The sequence below is a fragment of the Sebastes fasciatus genome, chromosome 14 (genome assembly GCF_043250625.1).
Source record: "Sebastes fasciatus isolate fSebFas1 chromosome 14, fSebFas1.pri, whole genome shotgun sequence".
In the NCBI taxonomy this organism is placed as follows: Eukaryota; Metazoa; Chordata; class Actinopteri; order Perciformes; family Sebastidae; genus Sebastes; species Sebastes fasciatus.
The window spans coordinates 30,139,932-30,164,770 of record NC_133808.1 but is presented as its reverse complement, the minus strand read 5'-3'; the positions used below and the strand labels follow the sequence as shown (position 1 = coordinate 30,164,770).

Below are 24,839 nucleotides of genomic sequence, written 5' to 3'. Positions count from 1 at the left end.
GAACAAATATATTAATTAATTAATTAATTAATTAACAAAAAAATAAAACAATTTTTTTTATAAATGAACAAATAAATAAATGACTTGATAAATTGATATTTGTTTTAATTTGCTTCTTTAATTATTTACCTTTTTTTTTTATTAATTCCACTATTTATTTATTTTCCCATTTAATTTTCCCATTTATTTAAAAATAAATACATAAAAAATATTGTAACATAAATTGATATTTGTTTTGCGTCTTTATTTACCTTTTTATTAATTTCCCTATTTATTTACTTTCCTATTTAATTATTTATTTAAAAATAAATACATAAAAAAGAATGTAAAATAAATTGATGTTTTGATTTGCTTCTTTATTTACATTTTTATTAATTCCCCTATTTAATTTTCACATGTATTTATTTATTTAAAAATAAATAAATCCTTAAAAAATATTGTGACATAAATAGACAGGAAATAAACACACTAGTGGACAATGAAGTGTCTGATGTGGGTGAGAAACTATTCTAAAAGGCCGGGCACCTTCTCCCCTACTATGAAATATGTTTACCACATCTGCCCGGCCTCGGGACGATAAATCCAGCCAAAGTTACAACGGCTGTAAAGTCGAGCTGCATCTCCCTGATTTCAGAGGTGGACGGCGGCAGCGAGGCCAGCGGGGATCAGGGGAGGTTGTTTCTCAGTGACTCGTCACACCCAGGTGGTCTAGAGCTCAGGTTGTATGACAGGTTTCAAACCCCCCCGCCATGTCCAAACCATCGTTCTCCTGGTTTGGCTCCGGGCCTGAATCACTCCCTTCAGGCTTGTAGGAGAGAAAGCAGCTTAAATCATACCTGTCCTCTGTGTGTGGTGATCATGGAGGGAGTGCTGCATCTATTTAAGGCTTAAACCGTATATGAATGTATTTTATAGAGCTGCAGAGGGAACCGCTGTAGAAACACGACATTTCTCTCTGCAGTGGAGGATTTATTTGTTTTGAAAGCCCCCCAATAAAACCTCAAGTACTGTGAGAAAAAGTCCGAGCGTTTATTTGGGAAATGAAGCGTGCCACTGAATAACACTTCACATCCTTTCAGGATCTCATAACATAGAAAAACCAACAGTGTGAACCCGCTTTATACACAGACAGTCACAAAATGTCCATTATGATTCAAGCGATGGTCAGGATGGCTCGCTCCCTCTTCCTCCTCTTCCTCTTCTTCTCCGCCAGTTGGCCCGTGGCGTCGGCGAAGAACATCACGTCCTCTTTGTTCTCGATCTCCCGCTGGAGGAACTGGAGCGCCGCGCTGTTGAAGCCCATCACGTCCTGGGACGCAAAGAAAGAAAGAAAGAAAGAAATAGGTGTGATGAGAATGAGAAGAACCAACAGCCTTTTCTCTGTGACAGAATCCTCTTCTCCAGATGTTAACTTACTCTGATTTCCCGCACTTTTGAGACGGTATTGGTCCGTAGCTCGTCTATGACCGACAGCAGCATCTGGTTACTGGAGATGTGACCAAAATGGATCCTAGAAGGAAACCGACAACAATATCAGCCAGATACTCAACATTTACAATTAGATGTTGCTCTACCACCTCTGGAAAACAACTGGACACGCTATTGATTCTTCAAATTATTCACAAAACAATATATCTGTCTACTTACACTGTCGTTTTATGGCTGTCAGCAGGGTCTGAAATTAACTTGTCTCACTTCCTGCCACAGTTGTAGGCTTTTTTGTCTTCCACTCAGAAGTTTATCTGCCACTTTTGAAATCTACCTCCTTCACATAACTGTATTTATTTAAGTTTCTCACCCAATACTCATTTTACTGATTAGAGATTGAATGCATCATACTGTAACTCAATGGAACCTCCTACCGGATGCTAACAGCTAACATTAATTAGCTCTCCTTCTGCCAATTTGAACACGGATTTGTTGTTAACAGTGTCGCATTATGAGGTGAAAAAATAGGGTGCATCCATCCATCCATCTTCAACCGCTTATCCGGGATCGGGTCGCGGGGGCAACAGCTCCAGCAGGGGACCCCAAACTTCCCTTTCCCGGGCCACATTAACCAGCTCTGACTGGGGGATCCCGAGGCGTTCCCAGGCCAGAGTAGAGATATAATCTCTCCATCTAGTCCTGGGTCTTCCCCGTGGTCTCCTCCCAGCTGGTCGTGCCTGGAACACCTCCCAAGGGAGGCGCCCAGGAGGCATCCGTGCTAGATGCCCGAACCACCTCAACTGGCTCCTTTCGACGCAAAGGAGCAAGGACTCTACTCCGAGTCCCTCACGGATGACTGAGCTTCTTACCCTATCTCTAAGGGAGACGCCAGCCACCCTCCTGAGGAAACCCATTTCGGCCGCTTGCACCCGCGACCTCGTTCTTTCGGTCATGACCCAACCCTCATGACCATAGGTGAGAGTAGGAACGAAGATTGAACGGTAGATCGAGAGCTTTGCCTTCCGGCTCAGCTCTCTTTTCGTCACAACGGTGCGGTAAAGCGAATGCAATACCGCCCCTGCTGCTCCGATTCTCCGACCAATCTCACGTTCCATCGTCCCCTCACTCGCGAACAAGACCCCGAGATACTTAAACTCCTTCACTTGGGGTAAGGACTCATTCCCTACCCGGAGTAGGCAAACCACCGGTTTCCTGCTGAGAACCATGGCCTCAGATTTAGAGGTGCTGATTCTCATCCCGACTGCGTCACACTCGGCTGCGAACCGATGCAGTGAGTGCTGGAGGTCGCAGACCGATGATGCCAACAGGACCACATCATCTGCAAAAAGCAGCGATGAGATCCTCAGCACACCGATCTGCAAACCCTCCTCCACCCGACTACGCCTCGATATCCTGTCCATGAATATCACGAACAGGATTGGTGACAAAGCGCAGCCCTGGCGGAGGCCAACCCCCACCGGAAACGAGTCCGACTTATTGCCGAGGATCCGAACACAGCTCTCGCTTTGGGCGTACAGGGATTGGATGGCCCTGAGAAGTGCCCCCCTCACCCCATACTCCCGCAGCACCCCCCACAGTATCTCCCGGGGGACCCGGTCATATGCCTTCTCCAAGTCCACAAAACACATGTAGACTGGATGGGCATACTCCCAGGCCCCCTCCAGGATCCTTGCGAGAGTGAAAAGCTGGTCCGTTGTTCCACGGCCAGGACGGAATCCGCATTGTTCCTCTTCGATCTGAGGTTCGACTATCGGCCGAACCCTCCTTTCCAGCACCTTGGAGTAGACTTTACCAGGGAGGCTGAGCAGTGTGATACCCCTGTAATTGGCACACACTCTCTGGTCCCCCTTTTTGAAAAGGGGAACCACCACCCCGGTCTGCCACTCCTTAGGCACTGTCACCGACTTCCACGCGGTGTTGAAGAGACGTGTCATCCAAGACAGCCCCTCCCCACCCAGAGCCTTCAGCATTTCTGGGCGGATCTCATCAACCCCCGGGGCTTTGCCACTGTGGAGTTGTTTGACTACCTCAGTGACTTCCACCAGGGTAATTGATGATGGTCCCCCATCAGCTTCCAGCTCTGCCTCTACCATAGAGGGCGTATTGGTCGGATTCAGAAGTTCCTCAAAGTGCTCCTTCCACCGCCCGATTACCTCCTCAGTTGAGGTCAACAGTGTCCCATCCTTACTGTACACAGCTTGGATGGTTCCCCGTTTCCCCCTCCTAAGGTGCCGGATGGTTTTCCAGAAGCACTTTGGTGCCGACCGAAAGTCCTTCTCCATGGCTGCTCCGAACTCCTCCCACACCCGCTGCTTTGCCTCCGTCACGGCAGTGGCTGCTGCTCTTCGGGCCCGTCGGTACCCTGCAACTGCCTCCGGAGACCTCCGAGATAACATATCCCGGAAGGCCTCCTTCTTCAGTCGGACGGCTTCCCTGACCACCGGTGTCCACCACGGTGTTCGAGGGTTGCCGCCCCTTGAGGCACCTAAGACCTTAAAACCACAGCTCACCGCCGCAGCTTCAGCAATGGAAGCTTTGAACATCGTCCACTCGGGTTCAATGCCCCCAACCTCCACAGGGATGCCAGAAAAGCTCCGCCGGAGGTGTGAGTTGAAGATCTCTCGGACAGGGGCCTCCTCCAGACGTTCCCAGTTCACCCTCACTACGCGTTTGGGCTTACCAGGTCTGTCCAGAGTCTTCCCCCACCCTCTGACCCAACTCACCACCAGATGGTGATCAGTTGACAGCTCCGCCCCTCTCTTCACCCGAGTGTCCAAAACATGCGGCCTCAGATCAGATGATACGATTACAAAATCGATCATCGACCTTCGGCCTAGGGTGCTCTGGTACCACGTACACTTATGAGCATCCTTATGTTCGAACATGGTGTTCGTTATGGACAATCCATGACTAGCACAGAAGTCCAACAACAAACGACCACTCGGGTTTAGATCAGGGAGGCCGTTCCTCCCAATCACGCCACTCCAGGTGTCTCCATCGTTGCCCACGTGCGCGTTGAAGTCTCCCAGGAGAACTATGGAGTCCCCTACTGGAGCCCCATACAGGACTCCATTCAGGGTCTCCAAGAAGGCCGAATACTCCGAACTGCTGTTTGGTGCATACGCACAAACAACAGTAAGAGTTTTCCCCCCCATAACCCGAAGGCGTAGGGAGGCGACCCTCTCGTCCACCGGGGTAAACTCCAACGTAGCGGCACTCAGCCGGGGATTTGTGAGTATCCCCACACCCGCCCGGCGCCTCACACCATGGGCAACTCCAGAGAAGAATAGAGTCCAACCCCTATCCAAGAGTACGGTTCCAGAACCGAGGCTGTGCGTAGAGGTAAGCCCTACCAGATCCAGCTGGTAGCGCTCCACCTCCCGCACAAGCTCCGGCTCCTTCCCCCACAGAGAGGTGACGTTCCACGTCCCCAGAGCCAGCCTCTGCCGCCCGGGTCCAGTCCGTCGAGGTCCCTGGCCTTCACTGCCACCCATGTGGCAGCGCACCCGACCCAAGCGGTTCTTCCCGCAGGTGGTGAGCCCACAGGATGGAGAGGAGGGGGGTGCCACGTTCCTTTTTCGGGGTATCCCCGGCCGGGCTCCGTGGCAAGCCCGGCCACCAGACGCTCGTTGACGGGCCCTCCGTCTGGGCCTGGCTCCAGACGTGGGCCCCGGGCTTCCTCCGGGCCGGGTAACTCCTCCTCTGCCTCGTGTCGTCATTGGGTTTTTTGTGAGGGTGAGGGTGCATCCCCTCAGGTTTATTAGTAGTAGCGCCATGCTTTTGAGCGTTTTTTTACGGCGTTACGTCATTGTGCACGCGTAACGGTCGGACAGCAACCCGATTCTCGATTATTTAAAAGTAAAAGAGGCTTTTTTTTTTTTCTTTCTCACACCTTCAAATTTCTCAAAAAAAATTATTAATTTAATATTATTAAATAATTTAATTTGAAAGATTTGTTTTACATGTTTAAAATTGCAAAAATAATCCATACAGGGAGAAGAGATTTTATTATTATTTTTTCTTTTTTTGTACAATGATCTGAAAATAAGATAACTGTACTCTCACACACTGTTGGCTGTGCATGTAATTAGCTTTTAGGCGGCATGCTATTTGAATGAGCGATATTTAAAAGTGCATAGAAATGAGTTCCAAGATACATACCGGTAGTTAACTTAATCTTTTATTTGTTTATTAGTTTCTCTGCTCATCCTGTTTTCTGCAGTTAATTTTTTGTCTGACAAGCTGCCAGATCTCTGAATGATTAGACTCAAGTATTTAATTTAACCCCCAAAACACAAAACCTAATTTTTCTTTTGCAGACACAGGTAGAGCTCTTACTTGAGGAGGAAGAAAAGGCAGCGGCAGACCAGCTCCACCTCCAGGCCCTGCTGGATGTAGCTGTTGAACAGCGTCAGCAGCTCGGGGACATAAGGGAACGGTAAGACCAGCAGAGAAACCTCCAGCTCACTGAGGAACACAAAAACACACCGATTCAGTTTATATACACCGAACGCTGCAGACGGTGATTAGCTTTAAAGTCAGAGTGAAACATCAGGTGGATTTGGTCTCGTCTTACCTCGATCTGACCTTCTTTATGACGTCTAAAACGTAGCGGGACGGCTGAAAGAGGAACAAAGACGGACTTTAGTAACCTACAACCTAAAAACAACACATTTAGGTTTATTATTGATTTCAGTGTTCTACTTACTGAAACGTTTCCAAAAGCCACGAGGATAGGGTTGGGTTGCGGTGGAGGAAGCTGCAAAACAACATCATTTATTTGATAAATCATAATCCTGACATCATAAATATGCACAAACAAAAGCCATGAAGAAGCTGAAAGAACATTTTCCATCTTGCATCGGAAGAACAACACAGCAGGATGTTTTATGCCCATTCCTCTAAAATGTGGCAACAACAGAGGGTATAAAAAGTAGAATTAGTGGATCATGACTCTACCTCGTTTCCTGCTGTCTGACAAGCTAATTTATATTCTTCCAGCTTCCTGCTTTCTTCTTTGTAAAGCTCCAGAGCCTCCATGATTCGCTCTGCCTGCAGAAAGAAATCACACAACAGCAAAAACATCAACAAAGAGCATAAAACCTTGCATGAAGTATGTTTTTACCTGCACAAATAAATATGAATGCCACTAGCTTTATTCAATCAAAGAAGTATTTTAATGTTAGTGACATCAACTACAACCTAAATTATCTCAGTATTTGGATCCAAGCAACATCCAACATGTTCTAAATGCTAATGAGAATGATGTTCATGCTACAACTCACAGCTTTGACCGTCTCGACGGTCTTCTTCGCGGCTGGTGCTGCCTCTCCTTCAGTCTCTCCGGGTACCTGAAGATAAAACAAGTTAATGCCTCACTGACATCCATCCAACACAAAAGCAGAGCTGATTTTTCTTTGATATAAATAGGCAGCCCAACGTGTTTTTTTTTTTAAAGCTGAGAATGCACCAATTACAGGACATGCCCCTAAATATATGGAGGACGAAAGCTGCCAAAATAAATAATAAATAAATGACTCGATAAATGAATTAACACGCCATTAAATGTACCAAAAATAGCATTAAAGATAAATGTAGGCATTAAACAAATGCGTGCATTAAATAAAAATGTGGTGACATAAATGGATATTTCTGTTTAAATGTACATTATTTATTTACCTTTGTATTAATTTCCCTATTTATTTACTTTCCTATTTAATTTCCCCATTTATTTAATCATTAAAAAAATTACATAAATTGATATTTCTTTTTTAATTTGCTTTTTTATTAATTTACCTTTGTTTAAAAATTAATAAAATAAATAAATAAAAGGGAAAATTAATAGGAAAGTAAATAAATAGGGGAATTAATACAAAGGTAAGCAGCAAAGTAAAACAGAAATATTCATTTATGTCCCATTTTATCAATTAATTAATGCTTACATTTATTTTTCAGATTTTATGTACATTTAACAACATATTTTTTTATTGAGTCATTTATTCAATTACAGTATTTATTTTTGATTTTGGCAGCTTCCGTCCTCCATAAAAATGGAAGGATCTAGGGTTATTTTTTGTAAACAAATGTCAGCTGATAGCTCCTTATGAACTGTGTCTCGCTTGAAACAGGCCAGTGTGAAGCTGTATTATATTATTTTATTGTAGGTAATGTCTGGTAAAAATGTTAGAAACTGAGCGCTCACCACAGGAGCTTCTCCTTTGGCCATGCTCTCCTCAAACTCTGCTTCTCGCTCCTGTAAATATGAAAACAGGGTAATTTAGAGACACAATGAAACTGTGTTTTTATTGAATATCTGTATGTCGACCCCGTCCTCCTCCTCCTCACCATCTCCCGCTCTTCCTCCAGGATGATTGGCTCCCTGGTCCTCTCCCACAGACGCAGGGATTTGTCGTGTGATGCCGACACAATGTGGTCGCCGTTTGGGCTGATGGTCAGACACCAGACCTCCCGATGATGGCCCTGTAAGACCGGATCAAGAGAAAGGTAAAGCAAAAACATTTTAATATCTCTGTAGGGTCCTTTTTATAATGTTATCAGACACTTATTATAACAATCTGAGCCTGTCAGTGGCAAAAACAAGCACTTTCAATGGACGTTAATGATGGTGAGGAGTTACCCCGATATGATTACATTACAGCCCGGTTAGCGGCTGCTGTCTGCAGCGTTCTCCCTCAATACTGGACTAATTTCATAAATTGTTGTCTCCGTTAGTCATTTAGACACAAAAACATGGAAAATAGGATCCATGCTGAAAAATACCGAAGCTACCCTTTAAGTAACCAGTAACTAAAGTAACTAAAATCCAATAAATGTGGTGGAGTAGAAGTATAAAGTAGCATAAACTGGAAACACTGAAGCAAACACAAGTACCTCAAAATTTTACTGAAGTGCAATACTTGAGTAAACTTACTTAACTACCTATCAAATGCACATGATTATGCAGAAACCGCCTAGTAACAACACAAGTGATCCATAGTTTTGGACTCTCCGTTTGATAAATGTGGTTTACAGCTGATAAATGAGGCGCGGTCAGTGTTTTATTTCAGTGTTTGAGATGTGGAGTAAGTCTGCCAGAGGACGCTTAATCTAAGCCACTGGACTGATAAATATCCAGGCTAGGGAGCGGAGCGTCACCTCCAGCGTCTGGATGTGCTCAAACTTGTCGGCGTCCCACTGTTTGATCTTCTTGTCCTTCCCCGCGGTGAAGAAAGTGTGAGTCTTGGGCACAAACTGGAGGAACATGACGCTGTGGAGAGAGAGAGAGAGAGAGAGAGAGAGAGAGAGAGAGAGAGAGAGAGAGAGAGAGAGAGAGAGAGAGAGAGAGAGAGAGAGAGAGAGAGAGAGAGAGAGAGAACGTCAGCCAAGTGGATAGATAAAATAGAAAATAAATCATAAGAGAGAAAGCACACGACTCAGCAGGAAACTAAGAAGAGCGGGAAATAATCATAAAGCAGGACATGAGAAAAAGACACAAAGAGAGACATCAAAAAAGATCAAAAGAAAGATGGAAGACTAAGTGAAAACACAGAAAGGCTAAATGAATTCAATAAGAAGATACAAAGTGAGATGATCCATGAGAAAGCAGATGAGATGAAAGAGCAGCTGGTGTGAAGTCACAGGGCAGTCCGAGCTAACAGGACGCAGATCAGAGTCTCTGACCACAACAGATGAGGTCACAGCTGGAAACTCAACAGACTAGAAGAATCATCTGATAATATTCCAGATGAACACAGGACAGACATTTGGTTTTGGGTCCATGTTGTCGGGGCGTTACCTGTCGTCATGAGCAAACATGGAGCGGTGACAGTCGCCGAAGTCCAAACCCCAGATCTTCACGTTTCTGTCGGCGGAGCCGGTGGCGATGAGCGTGTTGTCCTGGTTAACAGAAAAAACAAAGAAGGTCAGAGTCAAGATGATCCGAGTCGATTCCACAAACTGATGGCCACGACCAAGTGGAGACCGACATCAAAACAACATCTTATCCAACACCAAGAAACAATCAACAACCAATACTAATAGTCTCTATTTTGTGCGTGCATATGCTGCAATGCATCAGCAACGTAAAGGAAGACTGCTAGCGCGTAAACATGCTGGATTTTAAATACTTCAAGTGGAGATAGACACGTTTTTTGCTGTAACTTATCATTATGAAGTAAATGTTGATTACACAGTGTAATGGCTGTAGAATAATGACACTGTCAGCGTTTAGATTTGTTCTCTATAAGCCTTGCTTTTGGCTTTGAAAGTGTTTAATGTGGAAAGGAATGCATTCAGTGCATTTATTAGAGATCAAGGATACACACAATGTAGTAAGGATGTTTGTTTACAAGAAAAGTCCACTTGGCACCTCTAAGGATGAACAGACGTGGATTTATTAATCGAATTGATCTTCGACGTGAAAACGTGAATGTCCCTCTCTAGAGCCGGTTGTTGTAAGAGTAGAATGCGTAGAGTATGTGTGTACGTGGGAAGTGAGTGGTGAAGCGAGAGAGAGAGAGAGGCGGCGACGGGAGCGAGTAACCCAAGCAGGAAAAGTTAACAGAGTCTGGTTTGTCCGTTCTGGGCTACTGTAGAAACGTGGCGGTGCAACATGGCGGACTCTGTGGAGAGGACCCGCTCCCAATACCGGCTGCCAATAGATCCCCAGAATTGTTGGTACTGGTCCATTAACTGTGATCATCTTGCAAAATAAAGCGTATTTATAACCTTTATTACCGAGGCCTAAAAGCAGCTGATAGTTAACAGTTTGAGAGAGTACTCACATGTGAGATGTCCAGACAGAGAACAGGCAGCTTGTGTCCGTACAGAGACAAGAAGAACTGCAGCAGAGAGAGGGAGGAATGTTCAGTTAGTCTATTAATGAAGCAATGATACACTGAATATACCATCATTATATTATTGAATAATGCTGTGCAATGTTAGGTGGTGTGTACCTTCAGTGTGTCTGTGTAGAAGACCTTGACAGTGCAGTCTAGCAGAGAGACGGCCAGCAGTCGGTGGTCGGGAGAAAACTTCACGCACAAAACGTCTTCCTCCAACTGCAGAGTGCGCGTGTGCTTCAATGTTAACCTCCTAGAACACAATATCACACACAATATTAAATATGAATCATGTCTCTCAGTCTTGTTAATGAGCATTTTGGTGCTTTAATGAGCAATTGGACAAAGTGGTGACTTACTTCTGTCCCGTCCCTTCGTCCTTTATCAGCTCAAACTCCCAGAACTTCACCGTCTTATCTGCACTTCCTGTGATGATCCCCCTCTACAGGAATGACACAACAAATGAGATAAAGCACAGAAAAGACAGCTATTTTTCTGATTAATGTGAAGGTATGACCCGGTGAGAGATATTAAGATGAGTTTACCTGGTCTGGGGCGAGGCACAGGGACCACAGAGACCCGTTATGGGCGTCCACAGTCTCCAGGAGGCTTCCTGAGGCCAACTCAAAGATCTGCAGATTCCCGCTCTGACAGGAAAAACAACACAAAATACGAATTAGAAAAGATTTGTATTAACAGACCGCCACGCTGGCAGCCATGTCCTCTCGTCACATCGAAGTTCTTAATTAAAATGAAACAGAAAACGGACTCCTAAAGAGCAGCAAATTCATATAAAGATGGATTTAACACCTTGGTTCCCAGGATGATCTGTCTGTCTCCGGGCACGAAGAGGGAGCAGAGGGCGTATTCACAGGCCATGGTACGAATCACCTGCAGAGTTGACCTGTAAACGGTGAGGAAGGACTTCCTGTTAGACCACCACTCAGATTTTATGTGTTTTGTCATATTCATGAAAGAGCTGTGAGACTTTTCACCTGTTCCAAACTTTGACTGTGTCCCCAGAGGCGGAGAGGACGGCCAGGTTGTCCGAGCTGAAAGCCAGCGTGCGGACGTCGGTGCGGTGGCCGCCGAGCGTGAGGCGAGACGTCTTATTGGCCGTGGGCGTCTTGTCTGAAGGCTTCAGGCTGTAGGTCTCGACGGTGTTGTTCTGCAGCAGCAGCGCCACCTTCAGCTCGCCGCCTGCACACGACAGGATATCCACCCACCTGAGAGGGGACGGATCGGTTAATAATATGTCTCTCTATCCTCTGAGCTGCTGAAGTGTTTGGCTCCATTCTCACCTGATCTTGGCGGAGGCCTTGACGTTGGTCAGTCTGAGGATCTCGTCCTTCAGCGTCCTCTCCACCACCGTCTCCGCTGCCTCCTCGCCGGCATCTTCCTGAGCTCTACAGCAGGAAGCAGCAACACGACAAGCTTCAGCATGCAAGTGAGTAACTACTGCATACACACTACACTACAGTGCAGCATAGACGGTTCCGCTATCCTGATCTGCGTGACGTTTATGCGAAAGGCATTCGGTAAATTATGTAAAAAATACACGTTAGATGAGAATTTAAATTGCAATGTCAGAAAAAAAATAATCTGAAAATCATACTTCCCATGGTCTTTATGCGTTTTTAAGTTTTTTTGAAAGATTGATTGAAGACATTTTAATACAAATTAAATCCTTATTTTTAGATTTATTAATTCATTTCCTTTTACGACTTTTTAAGGATCTGCAGGAACCCTGATTTAAACCTTCTAAATGAACTAAACAGAAATAAGCGTCTTTACTTTGCTGCCTTCTTTTTGGCTTTCTTCATCTTCTTCGTCAATTTCTTCTGCACTTCTTCCTCTGACAGCACGGTGAAGAGCTCCAGGACTGAGTCGTTGCCCTGAGGAAACATGAGAACAGATATGTATCTACAGCATTCATTTCCTACAAAATATAAATAACAATAACGCATTTGAAAGTCACAAATTCTGATGAACACAAAGTGCAATGGTTGCATAAAATGCTCCTAAACAACAATGTAAAAAATCTCCCTGTAACTCCAGCTTTAGAGTCCCGACACATCTGGCCAACATCATAAAACCAACACAGACAACAATCAACAGCTGCCTCGTATCACCTCATGTTAATTGAACACACTGTAAAAAATACAGCTGACAGCCAGCTGAACGCTGAACGCATGTTCACTCTGAGGAAACAGTTTGTCAGTAAACAAAGATCCTAATCAAAAAATAATTTTTAAAAATGAAGAAAACAAACAACAGATGAAATATTTCAAACAGCCTCATCATGTGGTCACAATATAACAGATTGATTAAAGGGCAACCATTTTTCTGTTCTGATCTGGAAAGCTTTTCTTAGATTTGCCCCGTGGTCTCATGGCTGTGGACAAAGAGAATGAAAGAAACCAGACTAAATGAGCAAAATCACTAATTCAGTGGGCTAAACAGCCACTAGACTGCCTTCAATGAGCTAAATCAGTCATACAGCCACTGATGAGGGCCTATTAGAGCCAACAGTGCCAGAAAAACACCAAAACTATGGCCGCAAATGTCACCTTGAGTCTCCTATAAAAAACATCTGAGTTCTACAGAAGCCCTGAGAGGCAAGAGAGAGAAATATATCTGCTGATCCACTTTCTAAGTCTGATCTAAAGTGTTTTCTGTGCTGTGACTTAAGAACAGATGAAAAAAGGTTTTGCCAGGATAATCTTTATATTAGAAAAACTTTTGGAGGGTGATTTTGTTGTTGTTGTAATACTCGTTTCGGCCACAAGAGGCTGAAGTGCTCCACTACCCCATGTTCTAAATGGGACGAAGGGCGCTTTCACAAGCTATAGTCCGTTCGGTTAGTCCGAGTCAGAGTGAAATCTATACTTTTGGTTCGTTTTTTATTAAGTCTGATTCGGTTTCACTTTGCACAAATTAAAGCGGACCAAATAAAAAAGAATAATTTGCTGAAGGGCGTGTACGAAGGAGCGAATTTATCTTTTTCGTCTCGAGAGCTGCCACCTCTGTGCAGGGAATCGTAGACTTTTCACTTTTCCCTTTGACTCGTCACTGATCTACTGCGCTACGAATCCCTTCTCCTCCAGTTTATCTCAAATGATTTTTATAAATGTCACTTCATTTATGGACTATATTTATCATATTCTTTAGGTTCTCTTCGGCCCAGATGTCAAGTAAACATCAGGTCAGTCCTCTCCCCACTCATGTTAACCTGTCGTTTACCTGCGTCCATCTCAACAAATGGTCGCACAGGCAGCCTGCATTTTGGTTCGTTTGGAAACGATCCAAAATCACCTTTCGAAAGCGGTTTCGGACCGGTTGTTTTGGTCCACACAAGAGTACAATTACTGCGTTCACAACCGCACCAGTGTTCGATTAAAACGGACTAAATGTTGGTTTGGGAAAGCGCCCTAAAATCATTCATATTTTCTTGACAAAACTTTTTTTTTTCTCCACCTATTTCACTGATGAAAAAAAAATAAGGAACTTAAAAAGATTTTCTCCGTAGAGCTCCTACATGAGATATTAAAATCCTTCTAAAAATAGTGTAGAAACTAAATGAGCTTTATCTGGGCTTTATAGTTGATGTGTGTAATTTCCATGTCCACTGTGAGGCACTGTCATGAACTAAAATCATCCACTAAGTGTGTTGAGTTTGGTTTGGGTGGAAAAGATGTTTCATGATTGCTGAAGGAACCCTGACATCCTCCTCTGCTTCTTGTGTTCCAGACATTTTACGATCTTTCTGAGGGAACCGGAATATGCTTCATCACTCACGTGGCAGGCGATGACTCTGGCCTTGGCGTCTGCAGCCAGTGAGACGACTCGATCTCGGGCCTCTCTCAGGATAGAGCCGGCTTTCTTACAACTCAGGATCCGCTGAGGACAAAGGAGCACATATATTAATGTAGGTAACGTATATATGATTCAGGTTTTGTGGCCTCAAATGATGCAGAGATATATTCTTTATCCCACTTGGTAAGGTTTAAAAATGTTATATATCCATGTACTCGTCATCATTTTATTACAGTATTTTTCTGACATAACAAGAGTCCATTAACTCTCGTACCTCCTCGAGACTTTCATCCACCCCTTCCTTGTTGTCTTCATCATCATCGTCATCATCCAGCAGAGATTTCCCCTTCTTCACCTTGGGCTCACCCTCAGCTTTCTCCTGAGTAGACAGACAAGCAGACAGACAGACAGAGAGAACCTTTACAACAACCCAAGGTAACACCAGTTTTTATTTATTCATCTCTTTTGGTAAAGTTTCCATCGAGCAAAGCGTCCAGCTGTGTTGTTGCTCACCTCCTGCAGGTAGTTGATGTCCCAGGCTCTGAGCTCGCTGTCTGCTGAGCCTGTTAACAGCCTGTTCTCCTGGTTCAGCAGCGCCATGCCCCACACCTAACACACACACACACAGAGAAATAAACACCGTCACATAGATTCATCCAGGTGGGACAAAGTCAAATTGGACAAAATGTTAACGTTCAAATGGGCTGTTTTTTTTATCATCGGTGGCTGATGCAGCCTCTTAAAAAAGACCAAAGAAACATCTGTTTTTGTGTAGAGATGTTGAAGATATATTACCACTGTCCAAAACATAATATCTTCCCTTTCTCATAACAAACAAACATTAGCTCCAATTAACTCTCTTCAAAGCCACCAGACTCCATTGACAAAAACAGTAATTTTACCTCACAGAACAGGAGTTGTTGGTCTACCGCTGCCTCGACCTGTTAGTTTGTTTGTGTTATTGTGTGACTTTGGTGTTTTAAAGGGCTAGTTCAGATTCACCGAAGTCACACAATAACACAAACTAACTAACAGGTCGAGGCAGCGGTAGACCAGCAACTTCTATGTTCTGCGAGGTAAAATTACTGTTTTTGTCAATGGAGTCTGGTGGCTTGAAGAGAGCATAGATAACGGCTTCGGTTTCCCGTCAGAAAGGGCTGTCTGACGGCGAGGTAAAGCAATGAAAACATTCTAAATATAGCGTACAATTAAACTGATTTTTTAGGTGTCTATAATATGTTTTGCTGCTGCGTCCGTCCACAGCAGTACATTGCTTTACTCCCGTTCTCGTACTCCTGTTCTCGTACTCCTGTCTGCTTCTCCAAACTCCAACTACTGTAGGTAATAAACTGACTATGTAGAAGTACCTCATACAACCCCACTGAGAAACATCCAAACTATCCCTTTAATGTCAATGAATATAGAGGATGAAGTCTCTCACCTCACTGCGATGGCCCACCATGGTCTTGAAGCAGTGCTGTGTGTCCAGGTCCCACCACTTCACAAAACTGTCCTTGGAGCTGTACAGCAGCAGAGCACACAGACAGAGTTAAGCCTAAAGAGGTGTGTCCTCAATCTTTAATTAATAATCATTATTGTGATAATGTGTTTAAAGGTGTGTTACCTGGTGACCAGGAGGTTCTTGTCTTTAAGGAACAAGGCCTGTGTGATGACATCTTTATGGCCTTTCAGCCTGTACAGCCCGCACTCATTGATGATGTCCCACACGATCACATCGGTGTCCTGAACGGGGAGGAAAAGGTAATAACATGCTAATTACCACATGCTATAACAAATAGGAAGCAAACCAGTCCTTTTTCTTTAAATGTGATGTTAGCCAACTAAAATAATCCTGTTAATCCAGCCCTTTCCAACGCCGTTATCTGCGCTCTTTTGAAAGCCACCAGACTCCATTGACAAAAACAGTAATTTTACCTCGCAGATACACTTTGGTTAAGTCGAACTAACCCTTTAGGTAACCAAAGTCACACAATAACACAAACAAACTAACAGATCAAGGCAGCGGTAGACCAGCGACTCCTGTGTTCTGCGATGTAAAATTACTGTTTTTGTCAATGGAGTCTGGTGGCTTGAAGAGAGCATAGAAAACCCCTCCTGTCTTACCCTGGAACCGGTGACGAGCCGAGCTCCGAGCGCGTCATACTGCATGACGCTGACGGCAGTCTTGTGGCCATTGAAGGAGACGCTGCTCTCACTGCTCAGCAGGCTAAAGATCCGCACAGCTCCGTCCTCATAACCAACGGCAATGTGGATGCCATCGGGCGACGCGCAGAGGAAGGTCACCTCGTGTTTCTGGCCCTGCAGGATCAGGACCTAGACAGAAAGATGGAAACAATCTTAGTTGGAACTGTGTTTTAATTTTTCCTCTACTGCTGCTGTCATCACCACGTCTAAATCTCACCTTCTCTCCTTTCCGGACGTCCCAGATGAAAACGTGTTCACATGCCGCCACGGCGACATAGCGCCCTTTCTCTCCCCCTCGGAGGGTCACATACGCGATGTTGGCTTTTTGGCTGCCGATGACTCCAAACACGGCACTAGCAACGTAGCGCAGGTACTGCTTGGTCAACCCCATGACCGGCAGGTGATGCTGAATCCTGTTTCACAAGAACATGAGAGAGACTTTGATTGATCACAATATAAAATAATAACACTGTAGTGTTCCTAAACTACTCAAACAGGAACCTACGGTGTGACCTTGTCCTTTATTTAGTGTTTCTTCTCTCCATAATATGCCGACAAATGTCCTTACAAAACGAACATATTCTATAATAACTATGTTTATTATCTGGCCCCAAAACATTTGAGAACCCCTGCTGTTAATTACAGCGATAAAAAACATTATGATTTATTTAGGATGCATTTAACATTACATTTAAAAAACATAATGGGCATTGACAATTGTTTTTTATTCTAATCAGTAATGTAACTTGTGTTATCTAGCGTTACATGTTTGAACTGATATCTCATATCATTGACATTATAATGTAATAAGACAATAACACATTTGTTGAGAAAAGCTACACAAATAATAACACAGCATGCAAACATAAGGTACTAAATATTAAATAGATTACTGACCTCAGTGTGCTATATGACATTATTATTAAGCTGTTAAAGTATGATCATAATCAGCGGTGGAAAGTAACTAAGTACATTTACTCAAGTACTGTATGTAAGTACAATTTTGAGGTACTTTACTTGAGTATTTCCATTTTCTGCTACTTCATACTTCTACTCCGCCTCATCTCAGAGGGAAATATTGTACCTTTTACTGCACTACATTTATCTGGCAGCTTTAGTTACTTTACAAATCAAGATTTGTGCATATTAAGAGTTTATAAAATATGATATTTTGTTATAAATTAATCTGCCCATCAGTTTATATAAGTACAACTGAAACAATTAGTTGATTAATCAATTAGTCAATTGACTTATATGATTGAATTATGATATATTAATATAGGTTAAGGTACCCAGCAGCACATAAAGTAATTAAACTTGATCCACCTTTACAAGCTATATCATTAAAGCAATGAATGAACACATTAATAATTAAATAATTTCCCATACTGTATATTAATATGAAATGAACAATTCTGCATAATGAGTACTTTTACTTTTGGTACTTTAAGTATATTTTGATGTTAATACGTTTGCACTAATAGTACAATTATGAATGCATGACTTTTACTTGAAACAGAGTATTATTACACTGCAATATTACTACTTTTACTTTAGTAAAAGTTCTGAATACTTCTTCCACTGATCATAATGCATAACTTACACTACAGTTTATTCATATAATGTGTCTGGTGGTGAGATATAGTGTTTGGTGCTATTTTCACCTCCAGTTGTGTCACTTTAATATTATTACAGGTGTAATTGTGTTTTTCTGTAACTAATATTTGTATATTCTGCTTTTAAACAAGCCATAATGAACCTAAAGACTTACTTTTAGTACATTTCTAGCTTGGTAAAGCATGCTAGTCTGTTTAGTTGTTTGTTTTGTTACACGTAATATCCCGCGCAGGCGGAGTTAAGAGCTCCTGGCAACTGAATCAACTCAATACGCGGTAAACCCCGCCCGCCCAGTCAACGCTGTACAACGAATGACGTGACACAACGCTCCTTGCTGAACACACGTGGTGAAGTTCCTGGTTAAAATAGCTGTTTAAACTCTGATATAATGTAGATTAGTGTTTGTATATGTTTAACATTAAGTTAACGTTTCTTTCTTTAACGTAACGTGTTTAAATGTTGGTTTATTTTCTCTTCTTACCTCTAAAATCCGGCTGTTAGCTTCACTTCTGTTGTTTTCTCTGAGCTGCTGATCTAGACCCGACCAGTCGATCACACACAGCATCGATACACAGGCACTGAGGCTAAAGGGTTATTATAGTAAACTACAACTAAAACTAAAGGGTTATTATAGTAAACTACAACTAAACAAAATAAGTGAAATTTTTTTTAGTAAACTGAAACTAAATAAGCTGCATTTTATAATATAATTTTAAATTCCATTATTTATTTATGAATTAATTAATGTATTTTTTTGTTCAATACTATATTTATTAGTTTTTTTGTTCATTTTGAAACCTAATATTAATTTAAAATAAGTCAGTATAGATATAGAAAAAACACATCATATACAAAAAAAAGATAAATGAAAAGAATATACACAAGTAAAAAAATGCAATTAAATAAAAATGAAAAAGAATAAAACAAAATAAAATCGATTTATATATATATATATAGTATATATATATATATATATATACTATACTACTATATATACACATATACTGTATAAATATACATACATACATACATATATATATACATACACATATACGCACGCGCAGTGTTTTTTTTATTTATTTGCACATTTATAAAACTGCACAAAATCCAGTCAATGAAAAAGAAACAAGAAATGTGACAGGAGAGGTCAAGAGGCCACAGGCTTATACAAAGGACCTCCCACCAACCCCAGGAGAAGTAAAAACAATAACAAAAAAGAAAGAAAGATCTAAACTAACATAATTTTAAAAATACAACAATAGTTAAACAACAACAAGAAGTACACAAAATGTGCAGAAAAACCTAACCAAACAGTGGAAAACAATCCAATAAAATCTATGAAATACATACAAAAGAAACAGTGCAGAAAAAAAGAAAATACATCTAAACATATCAAAAGATATAATTAGACATCATTAATTAAATGTGATGATAATTTCCTTTTAAAATGTTCTAAGGATAACGAGCTTTTGATAACATGTATTTTGGTGTTTCATATTTGTACACCACGATATTTGAGAATTAGAGAATTAGATTTAAAGAAGTTGCTAAACGATGATGGTAGAGAAGAAGGCAAGAACATGTATTTATATATAAACACACATATCTGTTGAATATTCATGTCAACTCTGACGTGCACTGTTAAAATATAGTATGCTTTTATAAAAAGTACTCAGTAGCAATGATGAAACAACTGGTGAGTTTGTTTGTTGGGTTTTTCTTTGCTCGATCTTTCTGTTTCTATTGCTTTTGTCTGCACCCCAGAAGAACCCCAACACACCTGACAGCAGAGTTACCAAAGATTTTATACTTCTTTTAAAATAAATCCAGAAATAAAGCTCAGATTTTGTTGCTGATAATCATTGTGTTTATTTTATCAGTGGCCGGACATGTTTGGCTCACAGGAAAAGGTGCAGTGACTTCTGTCAGTTGCTTAACAACCAGAGAGGAAGTGAGTTTCTCTCATTAGTCAGCTGATTAGAAGCTGGAGAACAAGTTAAAGAGAAATAACAAGAAGAGAACCGGAAGGTTGCTTGTGTAGGCCCTACAAAATAAAATGTTTATTGCCAAGTAGTCACATACAATGAATTTGCTTTGGTGTATCGGTGCATAACATAAACATAGCAAAAGAAATAAGAATAGAAAAAGATTATAATTAAAATATGTACAATATATCTTCAGTTTTTAGAAGTGGTAGTTTTGTGCTGATATGTACAAAATTGTCTGAGGAATGTGCAAAGTTTCACGGTAGGCATATAAAAGAATATGCAATTATAGTCTCAAAGATGTGCGTTAATGTAACGTGTATATACTGTATATGAACCTGAAATGGGTCATTTTGCATAATAAGTACTTTCACTTTTGGTACTTTAATTATATTTTGATACTCATACTTTTGTTCTTTTACTGAAGTGAGATTTTGAATGCAGGAGTTTTACCTGTAACAGAGTATTTCTACACTGTAGTACTGCTGCTTTTACTTGAGTAAATCTGAATAGTTCTTCCACCACTGACCAACTCTAATTTGACCACATATGATCGAAATACAGAAATATTACAGAATCTGTTACAGATTATGGTCAGATGGATAGACAGGATGTATAACATACATGCATATGAAACATGAAGTAAGAAAAATAAAAATGTGCTTGTGTTTCTATACGATACGATACACTTTATTGTCCCCTTGGGGAAATTTGTTTTGGACTCAGTGCTGCACACCATCAGCTGCCTCCACAGCAGCATCAATAAATAGAAACAAACTACAATCCACATGTAAACAGAGATACACAAACAACTTAAACCTCAAACAACATATATTGCACATACTCATATTGCACAAGAACTAGGAAAGGCGTAATGTAATTTAAGAGCTGTTTTAGGCTCATGAATGAAAAAAAAAAATAAAGATAAACAATTTGCACAACACGTATTTTACATTCAATTTGCACAGCAGAGATAGGTCTTTAAATCTATTTTACTGTTTTTTTTAATCTAGTTTAAAGTAGTAGTTGGTATGTATATAGAGATTTGTAAATACGGTGTTTTTTACACTTACCTCGTGTCACATCTATCTATCTATCTATCTATCTATCTATATCTATCTATATCTATCTATACATATAGATAGATATAGATATATATTACAATGACAATGCTGATAATAACCTTCACTATTGCCCTGCATCCCTTTATTTGCACCATATTTAATATTTTCTGCACTATATTTAATATTTATTTTTGCACATGCTATCTTTTCTTTTCTTGGCCTATACTTTATTTTCTCTGTTGTACACATTGTATAGTTTTTTATATTGTATTTTTTACATTTATATTCCAAACACAGTTAGCTAAACAAGAATTTCATTTCACAATGTAGAGTTATGTAGAGCATGTGAAAAAAACCTTGGGCTTTTATTCTGAAACTCTTAACCGGATGTTGTTGCTAGTACTCCCGCCAGCATGACTACAGCAGCTAGCAGCTATCAGCTAGCATGCAGGCTAACTGAGGTAAACTGGTTAATTATCACTTTTAAACTTCATTTTTGACTCTTTTTGATTCTTTTACTCGCTAGTATGAGAACTCAGTTTAACTACAACACCTCCTGAGTGTATAAATCATCGTGTGGAGATTTATTTATGATTTATTAGTTTATTTTTGGTCGTTTGGAAACATCAGAAACTAGCTGGAGGAGACTGAGCTGAGAGGTGAGTGATTCTACTGATGGTTATCTGTGATTAAAAGACTAAATACAGGTTTAATACATCTATAAAGACAAGAGTCCTCTTCTACAGTGATGTAGATATGTTTAGGAAGACAGAAGAGATCAGTTATTGTGGGAGAAATACATTTATTCGACTGTTTTCCTGCTTTCTTTTTCATTATGCTGCTGTGTTTTGGTTAATTTAGCTGATGATGTGCAGCTGTGAGGAGTACTGTAGCAGGAATGTAAGGGTGAACAAATCATTAAAACATGGTGTATTTGTCTTATAACAACCAGTATAGGTAAAATACATATATTTCTAGGAATACATGGTGTTAAAGATACACTAATATGTAGATTAATCCCTTTAAAATGACCTCAAACTCTGTGATAATCAATTTAGAGTGAAATAAAGCAGCAAAATAATCACATTAGAGAAGCTGCAAGTCATAAATGTTTGCTCAGAATTGTTGGTGATTCATTTCCTGTCGATGGAATAATCAATTAATTGACTAAATGTCAATTTACAATCATATAAACAGCAATTTATCTCCTTTTAGAAGCCAGAAACAGCTGGAAAGACATGTTTGTTTGATAAATGACTCAATCAAAATCAAAATTAGTGTTGAATAACAATCAATAAGTGTCTTAAAACAACCAGTATAGGTAAAATACATATATTTTATTAATATATCATGTTAAAGATACACTAATATGTTGATTAATCTCTTTAAAATGACCTCAAACTCTGTGATAATCAATTTAGAGTGAAATAAAGCAGCAAAATAATCACATTAGAGAAGCTTCAAGTCATAAATGTTTGCTCAGAATCATCAGAATTGTTGGTGATTCATTTCCTGTCGATGGAATAATCAATTAACCGACTAAATGTCAATTTACAATCATATAAACAGCAATTTATCTCCTTCTAGAAGCCAGAAACAGCTGGAAAGACATGTTTGTTTGATAAATGACTCAATCAAAATCAAAATTAGTGTTGAATAACAATCAATAAGTGTCTTAAAACAACCAGTATAGGTAAAATACATATATTTTATTAATATATCATGTTAAAGATACACTAATATGTTGATTAATCTCTTTAAAATGACCTCAAACTCTGTGATAATCAATTAAGAGTGAAATAAAGCAGCAAATAATCACATTAGAAAAGCTGCAAGTTGCTTGATAAATAATTTAAACTATCATTAGAATGGAATAATCAATTAATCGACTAACTGTCAATTTTACAATCATATATCATCATAAGACATAAGACACAAAATTAGTGTTGAATAACAATACAAAAACAGAAATGTAGCAGCAACACGGTGGCAAATAAATCATAAACAAATGGAGAATTTGTCTTATAATGACCAGTATAGGTAAAATACATATAATTTTAGGAATACATGGTGTTAAAGATACAGTAATATGTCCATTAATCCCTTTTAAAATAACCTCAAACTCTGTGATTATCAATTAAGAGTGAAATAAAGCAGATAAAAGCAGCAAATAATCACATTAGAGAAGCTGCAAGTCGTAAAATGTTTGCTTGATAAATAATTTAAACTATAATCAGAATTGTTGGTGATCTAAATGTCAATTTTACAATCATATAAGCAGCGATTTATCTCCTTCTAGAAGCTGGAAACAGCTGGAAGGACATGTTTGTTTGATAAATGACTTAATAAAAATAAAAATTTGTGTTTGAATAACATCAATAAGTGAAAATGATTATGTGAACCAATAACTTTAATCAGTTTTGCTATAACTTCCTGTGTTTCCTATGAATTAATATAGTTTAGTTAGTGAGCAGAGAAATTGTTGTCATGCTTGTATTTAATGAAGCATTCATCTTCTCTGATCTGTAGATAATGTCGTTATGTAGGGTTCTCAGTAAGTTTACTGTTTGACATCAGTAATTTATGTGTCTGCTGTCAGACTGACGGTCTTTTGAAGAAGAAAGTAGTACGTTGTGATGATCTGTATCTCCAGATTTGAGCTGTTTCATACTAACAATCACAAGTGTTCCCTCTGGTTTTTTATTTTTAAAACTCCACTGAAAACACTAATGAAAAAGTTCTTTAAACTGTGGCACACATAACTGTTATTTAAAGGAAAAATCCACAGATGAAATGATAAATGATGATAATCTGCAACCGTTTTTATACTTGTTTAATCATTTTAAGCCATTTCTCATGGAAAATAACTATTAAACACACATTTACTGTTTCCAGCTTCTCCATGTTCTCTGATTTATATCATTATAAATTTTATATCTTTCGATTTTTGATTGTTCGTCAGACAAAACAAGCAATCTGAAGATGTCCTTGTGGACTCCGGGAACTCGTGATGTTCAGCACAAAATGTTTCAGCAGTCTCAAATAGCAACGTTTTTATTGTCCTGCAGAAATCAGATAGCGAGGTTTTGTTTCCAGAGCTGCTATTTTACACCGACCTGCAACAATCCATCATAGGAGAGGCAGCAGGGAAAATAGACCAGAATGCAATCTGAGTCGGGGACAACAGGCGTCCTGGGAAACCATGAAGCAAAGTAGAATCAAAGGCGTGTAGAATGCAATATGCAGACAAAATATAAAGTATACCAAAAATACCCGGATGTCGTACTGATTCGGAAAAAATCTCCAGTATGCATCGGACCAGTTTACTTCGTACACTGTATCCCAAAATGCAAAGCACTGGAACCGTCACTTTTGGTGATTTTTGTAATGTAAAGTAGTGGAGGTTTGCTATTGTCCGTGTTGTTTACTTCCGCTTTCCAAACCCGGAAAACCTGCGAAACCCGGCCTAGGGTACTACAAAATAAATCAATTTACATTCCATACTACATACTACTGACGAACGCAGCATGCAGTATTTACGTCAATAGTATGTAGTAGGCGGGTTTCGGATACAGCCAAAGTGTGTAGAAGCAAAGAGACAAAACTCAGGTGTTTTTTGGACAGCCGCTGCTGCCATTTTGGACTGAATGCTTATTATATTTATAATATTGTATTGTTCAACACAGGCCATTTCAGTAGAATACGACAATAGAGTAGAAATGATTTTGTTTTACTTTTGTAAAGTCTTTTTAGGCGGACGTTTTACTGGCGTCCGGTAGATGCTTACAGTCCAAAATGGTGAAAGCGAAGCTCTGCTGCTGGGCGCTAGTGATGACGAAATGAAGCTTCATGAAGCACTGAAG

At 40.4% G+C, this 24,839-nt stretch overlaps 2 protein-coding genes across 7 annotated transcripts in view; one reads left to right on the top strand and one right to left on the bottom strand.

Annotated features, from left to right (window-relative positions):
* Window positions 1–1,008: 1,008 nt before the first annotated feature.
* Window positions 1,009–18,504, bottom strand: wdr3 (WD repeat domain 3). The gene is made up of 27 exons (XM_074657864.1): window positions 18,409–18,504; window positions 16,528–16,723; window positions 16,230–16,439; window positions 15,730–15,848; window positions 15,547–15,625; window positions 14,619–14,714; window positions 14,380–14,484; window positions 14,088–14,189; window positions 12,084–12,184; window positions 11,591–11,695; window positions 11,285–11,515; window positions 11,100–11,193; window positions 10,835–10,936; window positions 10,649–10,731; window positions 10,404–10,542; window positions 10,233–10,289; window positions 9,245–9,345; window positions 8,605–8,716; window positions 7,795–7,929; window positions 7,652–7,702; window positions 6,735–6,800; window positions 6,409–6,501; window positions 6,158–6,208; window positions 6,026–6,069; window positions 5,788–5,916; window positions 1,417–1,510; window positions 1,009–1,309 (listed from the first exon to the last, which is right to left on the bottom strand). Exons 2-27 carry the CDS (start codon window positions 16,699–16,701, stop codon window positions 1,154–1,156), a joined length of 2,829 nt encoding a protein of 942 aa, XP_074513965.1. The 5' UTR covers window positions 16,702–16,723; window positions 18,409–18,504; the 3' UTR covers window positions 1,009–1,153.
* Window positions 18,505–21,325: 2,821 nt separating this feature from the next.
* gdap2 (ganglioside induced differentiation associated protein 2) overlaps window positions 21,326–24,839 on the top strand; it is a 42,820-nt gene continuing 39,306 nt past the window's right edge. For 5 of the 6 annotated variants that reach the window (XR_012596976.1, XR_012596974.1, XR_012596975.1 and 2 more), the window contains exon 1: window positions 21,383–21,635. Coding sequence is in view for 1 of the 6 variants with exons in the window: in XM_074657866.1 (XP_074513967.1) it covers window positions 21,390–21,437 (48 nt within the window). In the remaining 5 variants the exon portion in view is untranslated. Of the gene's footprint in view, window positions 21,636–24,839 lie in introns of all 6 variants that reach the window. The other variant, XM_074657866.1, reaches the window with a different exon arrangement.

Coding starts and splice junctions, on each gene's coding strand:
- wdr3 (XM_074657864.1), bottom strand. CDS start 16,701: ATGGGGTTGACCAAGCAGTACCTGCGCTACGTTGCTAGTGCCGTGTTT. Junction 15,626..15,729: donor AAGAACCTCCTGGTCACCAG/GTAACACACCTT, acceptor GCTGCTGTACAG/CTCCAAGGACAGTTTTGTGA. Junction 10,290..10,403: donor TCTACACAGACACACTGAAG/GTACACACCACC, acceptor TCTCTGCTGCAG/TTCTTCTTGTCTCTGTACGG.